We start from the raw sequence: 22626 nt of genomic DNA, 5'->3' as shown, positions 1-22626 counted from the left end.
AAAAATGTCAATCTATATATATTAACTAAGAAGTTTCTAGAATAGTCTTCCATTTACTACAGTAATCATAATCTAGCAACTTCACCAATAAAGATCATTCCAGAAGTTTCTATCTAAATATAATGCATGAGTTTTCTACAATAGTTAAGAACCTTCTAGTACATACATGTAGTTTATGTTCTAAAAATAGAACAATGATAATATTGGAAAAACCAACTGGTCAGATACAAACTATATACATGTAATATGTTGCATACATAACATTACTTACTTACTTACTTAGTTTCAAAGTACATGTAATAAGACACTCATAGGAAGTTTGTATCCGTCACTTATTGTCACCAGTATTTTTTTAAAATAAATCCATAACATATAAACAAGAAATTTGGTTGATTCTGACCAAATCGAAGATTATGTAAATTGTTTGTTTCATCATACACAATAAGAAGGCTCAGCTAATGAAAGAATAATTATAAAAATAGATATAAAGATGAAGATAAAGAATGGATAAAATCTTAAATTTATAATAGTTATAAATCGGTTTGTCTGAAATCATAAGATACCCTCTGATAATTGTGTGTACTGTTCACTTTTCAATCAGTATTTATTTTGAGAATTTCCAAAAAAATAATAAATGGTTTCGTCTAGATTGAAAGATGGATTATCCCATTTCAAATATTTTGCGTGGTAAATGGTAATGAGTATTTTCAGTACTATTTCAGTATTAATTATTTTCAATATTAACATTGGAGGTGTAGTTTCTATATAATATGTAGCCTAAGTTGCAAATAAATATCATGTTATTGCATTAACACAACAGGAATGTAAAAACAACAAAAGAATATTATTTCGAATTGAAGAATAAATTTCTGACCAAATGAAATATAACGATATTTTTGCGTGAAAATGTGTTTTTCTGTACTCATGGGTGGTTTAATGTCAAAAATATAGATACAGTGAAAACAGTATTTGTTTTCGTCAGTCTAAATAAGTTAACTTCGAAGTTAAAATCAGTGAAATGAATCTTTGCAAATCAACGAAAACTTTTATACATCGAAAACAACAACAACAAACATACCTAAACAGGCTGATGCGAAAATTGTTATTAAAAGTCCAGCACAAATTTTGACGTCCATTTTAAAATATTAAAAAATATGTCCCACTTTGTTTTTAATGTTAAATTTTTGTGAGCTTGTGTCTGTAAATAAAATTTCTCTCCTTTTTTAAAACCATATAATTGATCGTTTAAATGGAATGTTTATAAATGCCCAAATGATTAATCTGTCTTTTATTAATCGGTTTTAGGGATTATAGTATTATCAGAGGGGGTGGACCTATAAATCTACAGTCGGAATTATTTCCGATTAATCGTAATCCGAAATTTGCCGAAAAAGTCCGGAGATGCGGTTGAAATAAACGCTTGCAACATACAAGTGAGCCGTGTCACGACAAAACCAACATAATGGGTTTGCGACCAGCATTGATCCAGACCAGCCTGCGCGTCCGCGCAGTCTGATCAGGATACATGCTGTTCGCTATCAGTTTCTTTACTTGTTATATGGTTTATAAGCGAACAGCATGGATCCTGATCAGACTGCGCGGATGCGCAGGCTGGTCTGGATCCATGATTGTCGCAAACCCACTATGTTGGTTTTGTCGTGACGCGGCTCAAATGCAATGTATACGATTACCAAGTGGTTGAAAAAAACCCTGAAATAAGACCAACGCGGGCGTCATTGATAAATTTTACCACGGAAATGTCCGAATGATTATAAAGGCCTGTTATACCGACTCATTAATCGTCTTATTTTTTTATAATAATATTAAACGACGAGATTTATAGAACCATGTACATGTTTTATTGCACCTATTGATCGCTAACAAATAACAGTTTACCTGTACTTAGACCACGGTTTTAATTAAAGCAACTGAAATTGCTTCATTCAATGGGTGTACATATAGATATATTCAATGGTGCAGTATAAAAGATGATCATTATCACTGATTTAATTAAAACATACATGTACATGAAAATAAGATATTTACTAAAAGATAAATACAAAATGTATATTAAAATAAATTAAATGCACTTAATCAGGTAACATGTTCTCAAGATATGATTGAAATATTATTTTGTGACTCCATTCAATCACTGAACACTACATTAACAATGTGAGCATTATTCACTTATCACTTTTATAAGTAGCCTTGGTTCCATGAGTCTGTCGTTATTTTTATGTGCCTCTGTCTTGCAAATCGATTCTATCAAAAATAAGCGAATACGAATCAGCGAGTATGATGAATAAGCAAAATCTGTGTTATGAACAAGCAAAATCATCGCCAGAATCCAAGGCTATCTATGTTGTAAGTACTGTGAACTTTATTCACTCATCACTATTGTACATTTGACATCTATGTACTTAAATCATATATTACCCAGTTTCTCAATGAATACTACAAAAGGACATCGCTCATTATATAACCATGGCATATAATCTGTTGAAATACAGCATTATTTTATATCTCTCTACTTTTGAACGATTATTGTACGCAAAAATAATGTACAATTCAAAATTGTCTACTGAACTGGGAGTTTTTATTTGTCCAACAACTATCAGAATAGGTCCACCTAATAAAAGAATAGTAAAAAGATTTTCAAAATGTTTAATTAAATTGTTTTAGAAAAGAACATAACTTATTTGTTGAAGAATTGAGTGTGACGTGTCACACAATTATATCCCATGACAGTTTATATGTTTTACAGCCATAACTCTCTTGTCTGTCTTTTCTTCACTATCATTCGTTTAAAGAAATAACAAAAACATAAATGCAATACCAGACGTGCGATTTATTTTGCAGAGAGGAACAAATTCAACTGCAGTTAATGAAGCTAAGCAGCTTTGATATTGCAAAAAATAATATAACCAAATATCCACGAGATCTCAAGTGAATGTATACGTTTCTTTTCTTAAAAGAGAAAAACACAAAGACTAGTCTGTGTATTACTGTTTTGAAAATTAATTACGCCGGAAAGGAAAGACAAAAATATTAAGTATGCGAACCGACTCGCCCAGGAAAACAACAGAGATCAAAAACATTTAAAATAAATGAAATTTCTCTGAAAAACCTGTGCCCGTTTGTCAAATGTCAGATCGCTTGAATGTCGGGCCTCATTCCTTGTGGATATAAAGTTATGGACATCGCTTATTCAATATTCATTATGACAAATCTTGCCATTGAAAACCATAAATAGATTTATCTAATTATTATTGTAAACATCTTTACGTATGAATAATATAAAACAGTTAAATTCAACAACCTTATAGCATCATATAAGCGCTTATAGCCAATACACATATAAAAGAAAAATTATACTCATATTTATTTCGTCTTCAAAAAACCTCATAATTTTCTAATATATTATCAAAACCCTATTACCAATTTTCAAAAAAGAAAAAAAGATGTTTCTTAATGATTATATAATAACAATTGATACATGCATAAAATCTGATTTTAACTTATACAATAACGATTGATGTACATGTATGTATAAAGTCTGATTTTTACTTTTACATTTTCAGCTAATGTTTTACGACAATTAAAAAACATTATGTGCATATGCATATATTTCCACCCTATCATCTTTACTATAAAATGTTGCTTGTACTGAATCGTCTGGTAGAATGAATATTTCATGCACATAAACCTTTAAATACTTCACTATCAAGCACGTAAAACCCGTGCACAAGTACTGACCAATACTTTACATTATAAACTATACACGTTACGAATAGACAAATATTTCACGCTTTACTAACGAAACGCGTGAAATAGATAATATTGAGGGGAGTGGTGAACTATTGACTATGAACCCTGGGCTCGAGCCCTCTGCCTATTTTAGGCCACAAACATAATTCGATATATTTATGGTACAAAATAGCTGCATCTACAAACAATGTACAAGAATGATCTGGTCTACATGTACACTAAACATGTTATACTTATATCATATAACTCATAAGAGCTTTCCACGCCAAAGGTAGCACCTAATTTCATATTATATAAGTTACAAGACCTTATTTCATTATCGAGCTTCATATGTTAAATGTTAGATATTCTAAAGGTGATCGAATTGCATTACTATTTTAAATTTACATTATTGTCAATGATTTCCAATGGTGGGAAGTTTGAAACTCACTTTACGTGTGACAATCAGGGGCCTATTCACTATATAAAAATCGTTAAGTTAACACATCTATCAGTTTAATACTATAAGAACGATTTATACTGCCCTCACACATACCTCGCGACCTTACTGCGTCTTTACTGCGACCTTGCTACGACCTAGGACGCAGCACAGTCGCCATGGACGCAGCAGGGACGCAGCGATGTCGTAGCGAGGAACCCAAGGACGCACAAGGTCGCAGACCGTCGGCGACTATTTTGAACATGCACAAAACAGTCGCAGAAACTCTGCGTTCTTGGCTGAGTCCTGGTTAGGTCGCAAGAACGTAGTAGGGTAGTCGTACAGTCGCAGGACAGTCGCCGGACAAACGCAATAGTCGTCGTAGAGTCGCCGTAAGGACGCAGAGAACATAGCACAGTCGCAGCTGGGTCGCCGATGATCGCCGTGGGGTCGCCTTGGGGACGCAATACAGTCGCAGTGGAAACGCCATGGACGTAGAAGGGTCGTATTGAGGACATAGAGAAAACGTACTGAACACAAGACTGCAGAGCCCCGGACCGTCTGCGAGAGAAATTTTCTGCGAGAGAAATTTGGAAATTTGAAAGAAAACCAACGATTTTCGAAAGAAAAATGCTATTTTACTAGTTTTCAGGTCGCAGTAAGGTCGTGGTTTATGTGTGAGGGCAGCATTTAAATTGCAACTTCTACTGGCAAAGTATTATCTAACCCATGACACTTGGGTGTGGAGCTCAAAACGCCTTTAAAATCCAAATAAAATGTATATTTGTCAATCCCAGCACATGAACTAATCATATGTATATAAAACTTACTTTAACCCATTACTTCATGAGCATTTTGTGAAAAATGGCTGTTTTCATTGAAAAGTCTCCCGTTACAAGTTCAAATTGCTATAATACTATAAAAACTGCTTCAACACTAATCAAACTTGGCACAAATGTTGACTGGACCATTGCACTTGCAACAACATGCTCAGGCTTAAATTTTCTGTTACCATGGCAACGAGGGGACATCTCAAAATTGCCAAAAATCACTATTTTGCGTTGATTTTTTCCATCAAAATTGATTTCAAAGTGCTGCACTTTCTCAATGGATTGAGATAGAGTCAAATGCTTTTCAGCGTTGGTTACACGTTACCTTATGATCAATCTGGGGTCATTTACAGCCTCTCACAAGTCCAAAATTTTTCTTGGCGATGAGGGGGACTCCGCCCCCCTTCAAACCCCCCAAACAGAAGGGGGCACATCCCCCTTCTGGCAACCCCCTGATGTATCTTTTGGTTGGGGGGCCGCGCCGAAAAAGAGGTCACTTTTTTTAACAACATTTCTCAAACAAAAACAAGTGTTTGGGGCCTAAATAAGGCATTTTTTCATCATTTGAGACAACAAAAAAGGGGGGGGGGTGAAAAAGGCGTTAAAAGGCGTGTATATGAAGTAATGGGTTAACTGAAAATGATGAAAATACTTGAAATTACCCTAAATCGCGTTTTTTCATGTTTAAACATGGCCTGTCATATAAATTTGAAGAAAAATTGTTGTTTTGTAGATTTTTTGATTTTTTTTCATTAACCCATTACTTCATGAGCATTTTGTGAAAAATGGCTGTTTTCATTGAAAAGTCTCCCGTTACAAGTTCAAATTGCTATAATACTATAAAAACTGCTTCAACACTAATCAAACTTGGCACAAATGTTGACTGGACCATTGCACTTGCAACAACATGCTCAGGCTTAAATTTTCTGTTACCATGGCAACGAGGGGACATCTCAAAATTGCCAAAAATCACTATTTTGCGTTGATTTTTTCCATCAAAATTGATTTCAAAGTGCTGCACTTTCTCAATGGATTGAGATAGAGTCAAATGCTTTTCAGCGTTGGTTACACGTTACCTTATGATCAATCTGGGGTCATTTACAGCCTCTCACAAGTCCAAAATTTTTCTTGGCGATGAGGGGGACTCCGCCCCCCTTCAAACCCCCCAAACAGAAGGGGGCACATCCCCTTTCTGGCAACCCCCTGATGTATCTTTTGGTTGGGGGGCCGCGCCGAAAAAGAGGTCACTTTTTTTAACAACATTTCTCAAACAAAAACAAGTGTTTGGGGCCTAAATAAGGCATTTTTTCATCATTTGAGACAACAAAAAGGGGGGGTGAAAAAGGCGTTAAAAGGCGTGTATATGAAGTAATGGGTTAAGCCGTTTTGAAAAAAAATCATATTTCAATGTGAATTTTAAATGCGTTTTTTGGCCACGTAAAAACTTTGCGATTCGGGCCGTTTCATTCCGAATATACCGACTTCTTGATTTTAGGAAGGACGACTTAATCTCGGTTAATCACAGGTCTGAAACTCAAAGCGTTTTTGAGAGCGAAAAATTGATGAACTTAAAAAGATGAAATAAATTATGAGGACCACTGTATCAACCGGGCAAAATGGTATGTTAAGAGGACAGCAAAGTAGTGAGGGTTATGGTTCATTTGAATCTGTTGTGGTGAATCATGAAGACTCGGACGATGATGCTGGGTCTGTTTACACGGAGTTACTACAAGGAAGCGTTCCCTGCCCATCGTGTAAGGGTATGGGAAAAATTCCAAAGGGTAAGGAATAGCTCAATATGTAGTTCAAAACTAGTATAATCCATTCATACATAGATTGGTTCCTCTCCCCGCCCCTACTCAATTTACAACCCTCGTACGTCTCCAAATCCTCGTAAACTGCAGTATTTTTCTTTTGAAATAAGTTTCAGTATTTGATGTAATTTAGAAGTGTAATTTAGGATAGAAGAGTCGATTGATTGATTTTCAGACTATGCTGGATAATGAGAATTAGCTGTCTTAATATAGTTGAATGTTTTATTATTGCAGAGCAAGAGGGTCAGCTTGTGGCATTAATTCCTATGAAGGATAAAAGATTACGGCCAAGAAGAACGTAAGAATTTTAAGATTATTTGGATAATTTCCACTGCGGTCCCAGCCTTTGACTTCCCCCAATTAAAGATTATGTACATGTAACGATGTAGAGGTAATCTGTTTATGTAAGGAGGAAATGAAGTTGCGGCACAGGCTAAAACGCAGACGCTTATGCAGACAATATAGAATATATAGTAAAACGCAGACAATATAGGTATATAGTGTTTTCACAAAACGCAGACAATATAGATATATAATAGAAATGGTTGTAATGGGAATTAAAGGTAAAGGAGGATGCTAGCCCTATATAATGAAATAAATATATGTATATTTATTAAAATAGATAAATTTATTAGAATAAAACAAAATATATATTAATTAGAATTATTTTTTTAAATGCATTTATGGATGGAAGGTATTTAAATAATTTAACAATGATCAAAGGGTATCAGCGTTTTTTTCTCTACTTTGGGAATGGTGCCGGAACCAGACTGATTGGGAAAAAATGCGTTATTTTGACTAAAATTGGGAATTTTTTTAATGCATTTTTTCAGCTACAAATGAGATAAGAAATCATGAATAAAGATAGCTAACAGCTACTACTGTCTAGATAGAACTATTGAGTGGTGATTTATATGAATATGTTGGATTTAAATGATTTTAGAAAAATCTCTTTGCCTTGTGGGCATTTTGAACAGTCATTTTGAGAATTTAACATTGGAAATTGGGAATTTTAATGTCTATTTTCTATTGGGAATGGTACCGTTTTAGGGTAGTAGTTATATAAAGAAAAAAAACACTGGGTATATATTATTAAGAATTACATACAGGCATTTTATTTTCAATTTTAATTGTATTTTGATAATCTACCCCTTTTATGTATAATTTGCACTTAAAAAAGATATTTTATTAGATGCTATTCTGATATTATTCTAAAGTAAATTGAATAATTGCAACCAATTAAAGGATGAAAGATCAAAGATAAAATTAGTTTCCTATATATGTATATCATATACAAATCGAAATGATATGGTTTGTTTGATATTGATAATAATTGTTTGAATAAAAAGAGAAAACAAGAAATGTTACATGGGAGATGAACATTTATATGTTTTTGCCGAATAAAATATTGAAATTTTTAACATTTATAAATGACAATATTATAGTTCAAAAGAATAATAATGAAAGTGATGAACGAAAGAATTAGTCCAATAATATAATGTCCTTATAAAATTTGGACAAATAATTATATAATTTTAATCCTAATATCCAATCATATCATTATCTAGACATGTGTTAATGATAATTATTATTGAGCTACTATTTTTATAGTATAAAAATACATTGCTTGAATATCCCTTTCTCATACATCTTATAGTATTAATAATAAAAGAGTGATACATATTGTGGATAATTTCTGTTGCTGGATTTATCATTTGGAGATAATAAAATTATTACTGATATGTTTTATATTTGTTTAAGATTAAATTCATTTTGTAAAATGCAGACACTATAGATATATAGTACAACTTTTGATAAATGCAGACAATATGAAACATATTGTAAAACACAGACAATATAGGTATATAGTAAAATGCAGACACTATAGATATATAGTACAACTTTTGATAAATGCAGACAATATGTAGCATATAGTAAAACGCAGACAATATAGATATATAGTAAATGCAGACAATATGAAACATATAGTAAAATGCAGACACTATAGATATAATAGAAAACATATTTGTTTAAGATTAAATTCATTTTGTAAAATGCAGACACTATAGATATATAGTACAACTTTTCATAAATGCAGACAATATGAAACATATAGTAAAACGCAGACAATATAGATGTATAGTAAAATGCAGACACTATAGATATATAGTACAACTTTTGATAAATGCAGACAATATGTAGCATATAGTAAAACACAGACAATATAGATATATAGTAAATGCAGACAAAATGAAACATATAGTAAAATGCAGACACTATAGATATAATAGAGAACATATTTGTTTAAGATTAAATTCATTTTTAGCTCGACTATTCGATAAGAATAAGTAGAGCTATTGCAGTCACCCAAGCGTCGGCGTCGGCGTAACCACTTATGTTAAAGTTTTTGTAATAGTTCAAATATTTTCAAAGTCCATTGACATATGGCTTTGAAACTTTGCACACTTGTTCACCATCATGACCCCAACCTGTAGACAGGAGAAGGTAACTCTATCAAGCATTTTGACAGAATTATGCCCCTTTTTCGACTTAGAATTTACGTTAAAGTTTTTGTAATAGTTCAAATATTTTCAAAGTCCATTGACATATGGCTTTGAAACTTTGCACACTTGTTCACCATCATGACCCCAACCTGTAGACAGGAGGAGGTAACTCTATCAAGCATTTTGACAGAATTATGCCCCTTTTTCGAGTTAGAATTTATGTTAAAGTTTTTGTAATAGTTCAAATATTTTCAAAGTCCATTGACATATGGCTTTGAAACTTTGCACACTTGTTCACCATCATAACCCCAACCTGTAGACAGGAGGAGGTAACTCTATCAAGCATTTTGACAGAATTATGCCCCTTTTTCGACTTAGAATTTACGTTAAAGTTTTTGTAATAGTTCAAATATTTTCAAAGTCCATTGACATATGGCTTTGAAACTTTGCACACTTGTTCACCATCATGACCCCAACCTTTAGACAGGAGGAGGTAACTCTATCAAGCATTTTGACAGAATTATGCCCCTTTTTCGAGTTAGAATTTACGTTAAAGTTTTTGTAATAGTTCAAATATTTTCAAAGTCCATTGACATATGGCTTTGAAACTTTGCACACTTGTTCACCATCATGACCCCAACCTGTAGACAGGAGAAGGTAACTCTATCAAGCATTTTGACAGAATTATGCCCCTTTTTCGACTTAGAATTTACGTTAAAGTTTTTGTAATAGTTCAAATATTTTCAAAGTCCATTGACATATGGCTTTGAAACTTTGCACACTTGTTCACCATCATGACGCCAACCTGTAGACAGGAGGAGGTAACTCTATCAAGCATTTTGACAGAATTATGCCCCTTTTTCGAGTTAGAATTTACGTTAAAGTTTTTGTAATAGTTCAAATATTTTCAAAGTCCATTGACATATGGCTTTGAAACTTTGCACACTTGTTCACCATCATAACCCCAACCTGTAGACAGGAGGAGGTAACTCTATCAAGCATTTTGACAGAATTATGCCCCTTTTTCGACTTAGAATTTACGTTAAAGTTTTTGTAATAGTTCAAATATTTTCAAAGTCCATTGACATATGGCTTTGAAACTTTGCACACTTGTTCACCATCATGACCCCAACCTTTAGACAGGAGGAGGTAACTCTATCAAGCATTTTGACAGAATTATGCCCCTTTTTCGAGTTAGAATTTACCTTAAAGTTTTTGTAATAGTTCAAATATTTTCAAAGTCCATTGACATATGGCTTTGAAACTTTGCACACTTGTTCACCATCATGACCCCAACCTGTAGACAGGAGGAGGTAACTCTATCAAGCATTTTGACAGAATTATGCCCCTTTTTCGACTTAGAATTTACGTTAAAGTTTTTGTAATAGTTCAAATATTTTCAAAGTCCATAGACATATGGCTTTGAAACTTTGCACACTTGTTCACCACCATGACCCCAACCTGTAAACAGGAGGAGGTAACTGTATCAAGCATTTTTTTTACTATCAAGCACTAAGAATAGTCGAGCGTTGCTGTCCTACCGACAGCTCTTGTGTAAAATACAGACACTATAGATATATAGTACAACTTTTGATAAATGCAGACAATATGAAACATATAGTAAAACGCAGACAATATAGGTATATAGTAAAATGCAGACAATATAGATATATAGTACAACTTTTGATAAATGCAGACAATATGAAACATATAGTAAAACGCAGACAATATAGATATATAGTAAAATGCAGACACTATAGATATATAGTACAACTTTTGATAAATGCAGACAATATGTAGCATATAGTAAAACGCAGACAATATAGATATATAGTAAATGCAGACAATATGAAACATATAGTAAAATGCAGACACTATAGATATAATAGAAAACATATTTGTTTAAGATTAAATTCATTTTGTAAAATGCAGACACTATAGATATGTAGTACAACTTTTGATAAATGCAGACAATATGAAACATATAGTAAAACGCAGACAATATAGATGTATAGTAAAATGCAGACACTATAGATATATAGTACAACTTTTGATAAATGCAGACAATATGTAGCATATAGTAAAACGCAGACAATATAGATATATAGTAAATGAAGACAATATGAAACATATAGTAAAATGCAGACACTATAGATATAATAGAGAACATATTTGTTTAAGATTAAATTTGTTTTGTAAAATGCAGACACTATAGATATACAGTACAACTTTTGATAAATGCAGACAATATGAAACATATAGTAAAACGCAGACAATATAGATATATAGTAAAATGCAGACACTATAGATATATAGTACAACTTTTGATAAATGCAGACAATATGTAGCATATAGTAAAACGCAGACAATATAGATATATAGTAAATGCAGACAATATGAAACATATAGTAAAATGCAGACACTATAGATATAATAGAGAACATATTTGTTTAAGATTAAATTCATTTTGTAAAATGCAGACACTATAGATATATAGTACAACTTTTGATAAATGCAGACAATATGAAACATATAGTAAAACGCAGACAATATAGATATATAGTAAAATGCAGACACTATAGATATATAGTACAACTTTTGATAAATGCAGACAATATGTAGCATATAGTAAAACGCAGACAATATAGATATATAGTAAATGCAGACAATATGAAACATATAGTAAAATGCAGACACTATAGATATAATAGAGAACATATTTGTTTAAGATTTAATTCATTTTGTAAAATGCAGACACTATAGATATATAGTACAACTTTTTATAAATGCAGACAATATGAAACATATTGTAAAACACAGACAATATAGATATATAGTAAAATGCACACACTATAGATATATAGTACAACTTTTGATAAATGCAGACAATATGTAGCATATAGTAAAACGCAGACAATATAGGTATATAGTAAAGCAGCAACAGCATGTAGATTCATTAATGATACATATATTATGTTTTTGCTGGATTTGGATATGTTAAATACCATTCATTCATTAAGTCTATCTTATCCTTAACCATGGTTGATATCTTAAATGGACTTGTCCATCTTTGAATATGGACTAAAATGATTTAGTCACTAAATCATTCCTTATATTTAGGGAAAGTTTCACAATAACTAATGATTGAATAACAATTAGAACAGACCATCTGCATGGGTATATTCAGTTGCTGCCAGCTGGCAGAGGATTCATTGATGTATATAATTGATGTATATAACAGTAGTTAACTTCTAAAGTATAGGTATTAGTACAGAATACATAGATATTGATAAAGTAACAATATGTTTGGTATAAAACATGTACATGACATAATTTATAAATGCTCTAGATCCAAGTTAACAAAGATTTCATATACAGTATACGGTATACCTGTGGATGTTTATATATATTCCTATTTACGTTTATTTCAGTTACCTGTGGGTATGTTTAGCTGTTGTTGTATGTCTTACTGCAGCTGGTCTTCTGATGTTCTTCATGTTTCCTCGAGGTGTAGATATGACAAGTAAAAAACCGTACCTCAGTCCAGTTGGTGCTGTGTATATTAATGTTACTCAGCAATATGTTAATTTTACTATACAGGTAAGAGTTCTATGATAATAATGTTATTCCAAAACAAACTGCCAGGATGAAGTTGGGGGGGCAATAGATTTTGCTATAACAGTGGAGTTTTTAATTTTGATTTATCCGACAATGTACAGTGTATATTTGCCACGTTATGTGATATATCGTCACCTTAGTGCAATATATGGCTAACTCCTATTAAATTTAGATGGACTAACTCATTACTGCACTAAGGTGACAATATGTCTGATACAGTTATCTTAATAAATGATAAGGTACTTTCATTGTCGAATGTTTAAGGTAGATTTGCCCCCTGTAACTGTGGGTTGGAATTCTGACAAGTTCTTTGATTTCTTTTATGTGACTTAGCAAACTATCGCATAAAAAACTGGTATGCAAGCTCGTGCCCTGAAATATGTATAAACCAGTTCAGCTGGAAAAATATCATATGACTTTTGTATTTTCAGTATGACTTAAATCTAACAAAAAGATATGATAAATAATTGAAATATTTAGTTCTTCCCTTTATAGATGTTTCAAAATTGACAGGCTGCTGGTAGGTTTTAAAATGGTTTAGTATAGTGAATATTAAATATGCAAACTTTATATTCATGATTTTGATGCAATGAGATAATGAAATGTAACTATTCATTTTAATGTCATTTTTACTCAATTCACTCAAAAATGCCAGATACTCCACATAACAAACAAGAGAAAACCAATCAGACAACCATATAACATCCATGGACACATCTTAGAAGAAGTAGATACAGCAAAATATTTAGGCCTCAAATTCCAAAAGTCACTAAACTGGAACCATCACATTGATCTAACTACAAAGAAAGCCAACAATGCCACATCCTTTCTACAGAGAAACATCCATCAATGCCCAAGAAGGACCAAAGAGCTCTGCTATATGACCCTCGTGAGACCTCTGGTGGAATACTCCTCTATCATCTGGGACCCTTTCACTGAGGCAAATATCTGGAAACTGGAGATGGTGCAGCGCCGAGCAGCAAGAGTGGTCTTCTCAGACTACAGAAGAACCAGCAGTGTGACATCGATGCTGCAACACCTACAGTGGCCTACCCTCCGAGAACGCAGAGCCCATGCCAAGGTGACCATGATGTACCGCATAGTAAATGGCCTAGTTGAAGTCCCTACATCCAACCTCACCCCAGTCATCTCTGTTCGAGGACATGGACTTCACTACCTGGTACCATTTGCAAGGACCCAGTGCTACCAGCGATCCTTCTTCCCAGACACCATCCGCCTCTGGAACAGTCTTCCCCAGACAGTTGTAAGCTGTACAACCATAGACAGCTTCAAGAGCGAAGTACTACCACTCACTCTCCGATAGACAGTCCGGTGTTTTTACCTTTTTACCAGCACTATACATAGTACTTTTTTAAATCACTCTTGTACATACATAGACACTTCTCACACCGCGCTGCGCTAGTACGAGTATACGCCGGAAAGTGTCTGTACATATTGGAAGAAGAAGAAGAAGAAGAAGATTTGAAAGATTTCTTTGTAAAGGTTTTCAACATTTCAGCTTGCTATATATTTGTTACAAGTATATTACCAACTTACTGATGTAAACAATATTTATCTTGTGTGAGTACATACATATGATTAATGTGAAAGGTAAAAAACTCTGCAAATACTGTATTCTTTTTTTTTCAGAACCGATTTAACATCAGCAATCAGAATTTTCTGCCTATAAAGATAACAAGTGTGGCAATGACAGTGTTGTATGATACTCAGGTGCTTGCAGAAAGTAAAAACATGTCCAAACTTGATGTGCCTATGAGATCCAGTGGCCAGTATTATGTCACAGCTAATGTCACATTGGATCAAGAAAATCAAATGGGATACATGGCGTGAGTTTAGTATTATTTGTGCTTATTTGTTTTTGTAGTTTTTTATAACCTGTAAATCATGTCTCATTGTGTTCAAAAATAAGCATCCCAGTGACTAAATGAGAGTAAATGAACATTTTGTTCCTCTTTTTATGCCACTGCAGCATCTGTATCTACTATTAAGTAATGTATTAATGTGGTGGCATAGCTTTTTTTCACAAATACAATCTTGTTTCAATTTTTTCAAGAAAATGGAATAAATTGTAAATTTTATAACTTGTGAATTTTGTTTGTTTCAGTCAGAGCTGTGACAGTCCAATAAGATGGGCTCATGAGTTAGTCATGTTGTTTGAGTAAGTTCCTTTTTCATTGTTGTAACTACATGTTTATTATACTAGCTACATGTTTATTATACTATGTTTTGCTTTGTTTTAGTTATTATAAAAATGTCAAGGGATATTAAAAACTTTCGAGTTGTCAACTTGTAACTCCATGTAAATTATCTTTCTCATGTGTGAAAAGGGTCACATGTTATACAGAGAAAACCCCTTTCATCAATAGCCTCCATAATATGAAATCGAACCGGATGATTATAGTTCCTATTTGGCCTGTTTTTTCTTGAATGAACATACATGGGTTCCATTTTTGGGACTGTCTATTTTCAAATATCCGGATATCAGGAATGTTAGTCTGCCATCAGCATAGAGCCTGGTTAGACTGTACATTCTGGCTCTATTACTGGTGGCAAATACTTGATACTTAAAGTTTCAGTGGGTCAAAGCTTAAAGGTTGTGAAATGAATAGCAATTCAGACTACATTACGTTAGATATCATACAGTTTTTTGAGAACCAGCAGTTGATAAAACACTGAAAAGGATATACCAATACGGGGTATTTACTTCACAGATTTTCTACAGCACCAATATAGGAAAAAGAAGGAAAAAACCAACAACAAATGCCTGTAAAGTTGAATAATTGCAATCTCAAATTTACAGAAATTATTTATTCTTCAAATTATTAAATTATTTCTATGGTTATGATATATTTCAGATTTAACTGTAACTATGAGGTACTGGGACGAACAGAGCAGACAACATTACAGACATTTCAGTTTGTTAGTTGTTACAGTCCGATCAGACCATCACCTATCGGCCCCACTGTGAAACCATCCACTACAACAACTACAAAAACAACAACAACAAATGCAACAACAACTTCATAGAAGAAATGTCTTACAGGAAAGGAGAGTCATTTGTTATCTGTTTTGAGCTTAAAAATAACAGATATTTGTTTTCTATGTCTGGAAATGCTGTGTTGTATTTCCCCTTTTATAGGCTTGTTGGTTAAATGGACCTGTGCAGATTGGTAAAAATACTTTTTTTTTTGTTCGAAAATTCCTAGTTACCAAGCTGATTCATTATGTTGTAACAAATCTATTTTTTTCAAATTCCTTATTTCACATTAGTTTTGATGGGCACTGATATTTCAGGAATCAGAGTTGTAAAAATCCTTGTTTTTTTAAAAAAAAGATATAAAGACAGTTTTTGAAAGATGCCTACTGGGCAGGAACCAGTTTCCGGACAATACCAGATTCCGGACAAGTATTATAACGGCTTAAGTTTGGCTTTATTGATGACGATCGGTATTATATATCATGAAGAAGCTTGGTTTGATTGTTTGTGAAAATGAACTTCCTTCTAAGTTGATACATCATTAAAATTTCGTGAGGATATCTTACCTGTGTTTTAAAAACAGCCTTATATCCCTTTGGGGCATGTAATTTGTACTGCGCATGCGCAATATTTTGTTTCTTTCGGGGTTTAATTTGGGGTAGCAATTAATGCACAATGTACTTCAATCGAAGTTCATTGGGTGTAACCCAGAGCTAAATCTGTAACGTATCGGAAAACGGTGTTTGGCTAGGTTTACTCCACGTTCGCACTTCTTTGCTGTCGTACACACAAAAATATCCATTTCACTTTTCCGTCATTCCGAGACCCATCACATGATCATTATTTTTTACTATCATAGACATTTTTCAGTAAATCAGCTTAATTATATAAGAAAGCTAATATGTGAGAAGAAATTTTTTGTTATATTAGAATAATTATCAGTTAAAAAAAGAAATGAATAGCAGCTCAATATATGTCCGGAAACTGGTTCTGCAAGAGTGAACAATTTACACTTTTAATGACCTAATTTAACCGTTCAGTTTGTACATTGCTTACGTCACCAGGCAGTATTAATTGTGCTATCGGATGTAGTTAGAGCTCTGGTTTTTGGTATGTTAGTTTTATTAATGCATGTTTATTATAAAAAAAATATACAATTAAAAAAACTCGAATTCTGTCCGGAAACTGGTTCCTGTCCAGTACAGCTTTTAACCCTGTTCAATTTTTAGCTCGACTTTTCTGAAGGAAAATTTTGAACTATTGCTACAGTCATGTTGTCATTACTTACTTATTTCTCTATGGATTTGATTCATTCTTGGACAAAAGAGCACTTATTAAAAAATTGACATGATGATTAATTCAAATGTGACCTGGACTTTTGAATGACCTTGACTGTCAAGGTCAAATATGAAATTTTTTTGAATTGCATTTGTCATAAGAAAAATATGTTTTGTTGACTATAGAAGTCTTTACAATAATATTCTTCCACTGATGTGTTTGACTTTAGAAATAAGGAAAAGTTGAGTGTCCCCCCCCCCCTTACACACACACTAGGTGGTGGTTCTTGTTCTATATGCAAGTATTTTTTTCATCATATTAACATTTACTTTTTTTTGTGTGTTATTTAATGATCATAAAAAAACACTTTTCACATTGAGTGATGTAACAGGAATATAAAGGAATATGAATTTTATTCCATTGTCAAAATTTAAACAAGTCAAACAAGGAATGAATGCATTCATTTAAAGTTAAATAATGGTTTATTTGTTTTCATTAATATCAACACACATTGCACAAAAGATTTAAAATGTTTTTTTTTTAGCTCACCAGAGCCGAAGGCTCAGGATGAGCTATAAGTATCAAAGGGGGATGCTCCGTCGTCATGCGTCGACAATCGTCTTCTTCTCTGAAACTACTGGGCAGATTTACTTCAAATTTGGTCTGTAGCATCCTTGTGACAGTCACAATTGAATTTGCTCATGTCATTCCAATTGGCCCCTTTTAGGGTTCAGCAGAGCAAAAAATAGAAAAACCTTTAAACATCTTCTTCTACAGAACTAATTGATGGATGATCACCAAACTTTGTCTGTAGCATTCTTAGATAGTCTTTTATCAAGTTTGCTAATGTTATTTTGATTGGCCCCTTTTAGGGGTCTCTAGGGCTAAAATAGAAAAACCTTTAAACATCTTCTCCTACAGAACTAATTGATGGATGATCACCAAACTTTGTCTGTAGCATTCTTGGGTAGTGTTTTATCAAGTTTGCTCATATTAATTCGATTGGCCCCTTTTAGGGGCCTCTAAAGCTAAAAATAGAAATACTGTTAAATGTCTATTTCTAGAGAACTAATTGATGGATGATCACCAAACTTTGTCTGTATCATTCTTAGGTAGTCTTTTATCAAGTTTGCTACTATTATTTTGATTGGCCCATTTTAGGGGTCTCTAGGGCTAAAAATAGAAAAACCTTTAAACATCTTCTCCTACAGAACTAATTGATGGATGATCTCCAAACTTTGTCAGTAGCATTCTCGGGTAGTGTTTTATCAAGTTTGCTCATATTAATTTGATTGGCCCCTTTTAGGGGCCGCAAAAGCTAAAAATAGAAATACTTCTAAATGTCTATTTCTAGAGAACTAATTAATGGATGATCACCAAACTTTGTCTGTAGCATTCTTAGGTAGTCTTATCAAGTTTGCTACTATTATTTTGATTGGCCCCTTTTAGGGGCCGCAAAAGCTAAAAATAGAAAAACCTTTAAATGTCTATTTCTAGAAAACTAATTGATGGATGATCACCAATCTTTGTCTGTAGCATTCTTGGGTAGTCTTTTATCAAGTTTGCTCATATTATTTTGATTGGCCCCTTTTAGGGGCCGCTAAAATAAAAAATTGATATACATTTAAACGTCTATTGCTACAGAACTAATTGATTGATGATCTGTATCATTATTGGGTAGTCTTTTATTAAGTTTGCTCATATTAATTTGATAAGCCCCTTTTAGGGGCTGCTAAAATTAAAAATAGAAATACGTTTAAACATCTTTTCCTACAGAACTAATTAAAAGATGATCACCAAACTTTTTCTGTAGCATTTTTGGGTAATTTTTTATCAAGTTTGCTCATATTAATTTGATTCGCCCCTTTTAGAGGCCGCTAAAGCTAAAAAATGAAAAACCTTTAAACATCTTCTACTTCAGAACCAATTGATGGATGATCACCAAACTTTGTCTGTAGCATTCTTGGGTACTCTTTTATCAAGTTTGCTCATATTAATTTGATTTGCCCCTTTCAGAGGCCGCTAAAGCTAAAAAAAGAAAAACCTTAAAACATCTTCTACTTCAGAACCAATTGATGGATGATCACCAAACTTTGTCTGTAGCATTCTTGGGTAATCTTTTATCAAGTTTGCTCATATTAATTTGATTAGCCCTCTTTAGGGGCCAATAAAGCTAAAAATAGAAAAAACCTTAGAACATCATTTCCTACTGAAATAATTGATAGATGATCACCAAACTTTGTAGCATTCTTAAGTAGTCTTTTATCAAGTTTGCTCATATTAATTTGATTAGCCCCGTTTAAGCTAAAGCTTAAATACCCCAGATCATGGCATTTCTTCAAATTATTGTTTAAACATATTCTATGCTCAAATTTAATATTAGAATATATTGACATTCCAACACTGAAAAGCAGTTGTGTCTGGTGAGCGACTCAGGGCCATCATGGCCCTCCTGTTTTTCTTAGTTTTTCAGACTGCCATTGGCAATTGTCAGCCAAAAAAGTCTGATCTCTAAAAATATATACTGGAATCTGTTTGTCAGCATTAAAGACACATATGTTTAGAGTGCAGGTCATGATGTCCATGTAAAAATTGTTTGAAAAATTGTTTTTCTTGGACAAAAAAATAGAAAAAAGTTGTGTAAAATACTCATATTATGATATAATTGATTGTGAAGTTAATTGTATAATATAATGTCTAAATTTTTTTTTTTTTTTTTTGTTGTAAAATATTTTCTCATGAAGTTATGTATTGATCATTTGTTATTAATTTTATGTATTGTTGTAAATTGTTTTTGAGATATTACATTTTGATGTAGTGACCTCAGCTTGAAACTTCAATTTATTACTTATACAGTAATGATAAAGTTCATCTAAATATGAGCCGCGTCATGACAAAACCAACATAATGGGTTTGCGACCAGCATGGATCCAGACCAGCCTGCGCATCTGCGCAGTCTTGTCTGGATCCATGCTGTTCGCTTACCAATTCTATTACAAGTAGAGAAACTGATAGCGAACAGCATGGATCCTGATCAGACTGCGCGGATGCGCAGGCTGGTCTGGATCCATGCTGGTCGCAAACGCATTATGTTGGTTTGTCATGACACGGCTCATATATAAAAGGATCTCTACTGAGGTCTTAAGCCTACCAGGGTACGAACATAAAATTTAAAATTCTTATATAGAACAACTGGGGCATTTAAAATGGAAAAAAAAAATGTAAAAGATATAAATAAAAGATATCTTAAAGATAAAAAAAATACTCTCAGAATTCAATTGAAAGTCAGTAAATCAGTTTTAGCGTGTCTCTTATCCTGAATTGAGTTAAAAACATTTAAACATTATTTGTGTTTAAGTAATTTTGTACAATAAAAATGATTATTCTGGAGTGAATGATTTAATAGTTTGGTCTAGACCCATATCAAATGGTACACAAATGTCAAAAAAATTATTTCCAGTCAAATCACCTTAGTGAAATTTTCTTTGTGTGCATGCTTTTTCTTTTTAAAAACAAAAAATGAGAGTTGTTACTTACCCTAAGTTAAATTTAAAGTTGCCATAATCCAAAGCTGAGAAGTGAAAATATGGTATATTCATAGATATATCCTTGTTAGAACTGTTTATGTATGCTTGTACAATAAATCCTTTTTTTTTGTATTTTTTAACGCAATGTTTGCAGTTAAATAAGAGCTGTAATAACACACGGGATAACAAATACTAGTCCTTATACATGGTGACCAATTTGAATAGTAATTTTATTTATGAAAAAAAACAAAACAACATTATCTGCTCTCAGAAAATAATCAAATACTTCATTTTCAAATATTATACATGTTTTGCTTATTTACAAATCACAAATTCTTGAATGTAATTAATCACTGAAATTAAGAAATGGTCATTTCTTGAAATGCAAGTCTGCGGGGAAATTCAATGATTTCTGCTGGTCATTGGGTAAATGTCAACTGCTGCAGTTAATGATTTTAGCTTATATGCTTGATATGCAGATTGTGATATTTTTTATTTACAGCTTATGTTTTACCTTATATTCTTTAAAAACAAAAATATTTTCATTCATATGACATGTATTTTGCTGATTCATCGATTGACATTTGGTAGCGGGAATTTTTTTGCAGGACTATTTTGAGAAAAGCTGCCAAAACGAAAATCTAATGTTTAAAACTGATCTCACATCAAAGTTTCTTTAGAATAACCACAGTGGCAACCAATCGGCATTAAATATTTGTTGTTTTTTTAATTTTTTACATTTCTCTTCTGTTGTTTACCTTTGTATTATACTGCATAGAATAGACTGTAAATTGGGATGGGGAAAAATATTGAATGGACCAATGGAAATTAAGTGGAAATAAAAGTTTAAAATGTTTTTCTTGCTATGGAAATTTAAATGTAATCAAATTACTATATTTAAATACCTATATTCATAAATATATGGTTCTTTACATCGTTCACTGAATACAGGAGTGTATTGTAACTATCCTAATTTATATGCTTTTTTTGTTTCAATTTGAAGATTTTTTTTTTAGTTTTATCTTTCAAGTTCTTGCAAATTTGCTGGTTCCAAACAAAAGTAATGGCATTGCACAATTTTTGCAGGGTTAAGTTGGAATTTTTATGTTTTTCTGCTATGTTGATAATTTATTATCTAAAACCTCAAATGATGAGATTAATTATTATCATTTTGAGTAAAGGGTTAAATGCTGTTAAGAAAGTTGTATGCTTCGGAGTTCCAGATAGGAAAATTATGCCTTATTTTGGTCTATTTTAAAAACTAGTCTTTTTATAAATCATAATTTCAATGTTATTTACTGGGAACGATTTATTGTTTATGAAGTCTATATTTTTCCTGCCTTTGAAAATATTTATGATTGCAAAATTCATACTGATACTAACAAAAAGCGGTTTGTCTCTGTGTCATAATTGTTGTGCATAGTGCTAAACTTTAATGATTTTACTGCTTTATTTTGTTATACAGGGTCACCTTAGTGCAGTAACAGGTTAACTCCTTGTATAATTCATTAGGAGCTAACCCATTACTACACTTAGGTGTTAACATGTTCTTTTTCACATGGTTTACATGAAGTACCCTCCAGAAAGAAATACTCCACAGTTTATTTATAGATATGCATTTATTCAGGATTAGAGTAGTGTTAAAGTGTTTATTGTGAATTTTATTTGTTACAATCGTCATGAATATTAAATATATGATATACTTCAATGATTCATTTACATATTTTGTATAGCACAGATTTGTAAATATGTTATAAAATGCTATATATACATGTATATTGATGTAGTCAAAGTGAAGTGCTAGCAAATAACTGTGATATATTGAATTGAACACTTTATGCTGTAACTTTCAAACAAGAGAAATTGATGCT

The 22626-nt window shown here is 32.5% G+C and overlaps 1 protein-coding gene across 1 annotated transcript; it reads left to right on the top strand.

The window, feature by feature from the left end:
* Positions 1-6542: 6542 nt before the first annotated feature.
* Positions 6543-16309, top strand: LOC132733759 (transmembrane protein 106B-like). Its single transcript, XM_060720438.1, has 6 exons — positions 6543-6797; positions 7065-7128; positions 12766-12934; positions 14603-14799; positions 15078-15131; positions 15829-16309. The coding sequence occupies exons 1-6, from the start codon at positions 6605-6607 to the stop codon at positions 15998-16000; spliced, it is 849 nt and encodes a 282-aa protein (XP_060576421.1). The 5' UTR covers positions 6543-6604; the 3' UTR covers positions 16001-16309.
* The last annotated feature ends 6317 nt before the right edge of the window (positions 16310-22626 follow it).

Source organism: Ruditapes philippinarum, unplaced genomic scaffold (assembly GCF_026571515.1).
Source record: "Ruditapes philippinarum isolate M1 unplaced genomic scaffold, ASM2657151v2 ctg11964_1_1_1_1, whole genome shotgun sequence".
NCBI lineage: Eukaryota > Metazoa > Mollusca > Bivalvia > Venerida > Veneridae > Ruditapes > Ruditapes philippinarum.
The sequence above is the reverse complement of the archived record's forward strand: the minus strand, read 5'-3'. Positions and strand labels throughout refer to the sequence as shown.

What these genes read in the sequence shown, in the direction of transcription:
- LOC132733759 (XM_060720438.1), top strand. Translation starts at nt 6,605, where the DNA reads ATGAGGACCACTGTATCAACCGGGCAAAATGGTATGTTAAGAGGACAG. An exon ending in TATGGGAAAAATTCCAAAGG is followed by an intron (nt 6,798 to 7,064) that starts GTAAGGAATAGC and finishes TTATTATTGCAG; the next exon opens with AGCAAGAGGGTCAGCTTGTG. An exon ending in GAGTTAGTCATGTTGTTTGA is followed by an intron (nt 15,132 to 15,828) that starts GTAAGTTCCTTT and finishes GATATATTTCAG; the next exon opens with ATTTAACTGTAACTATGAGG.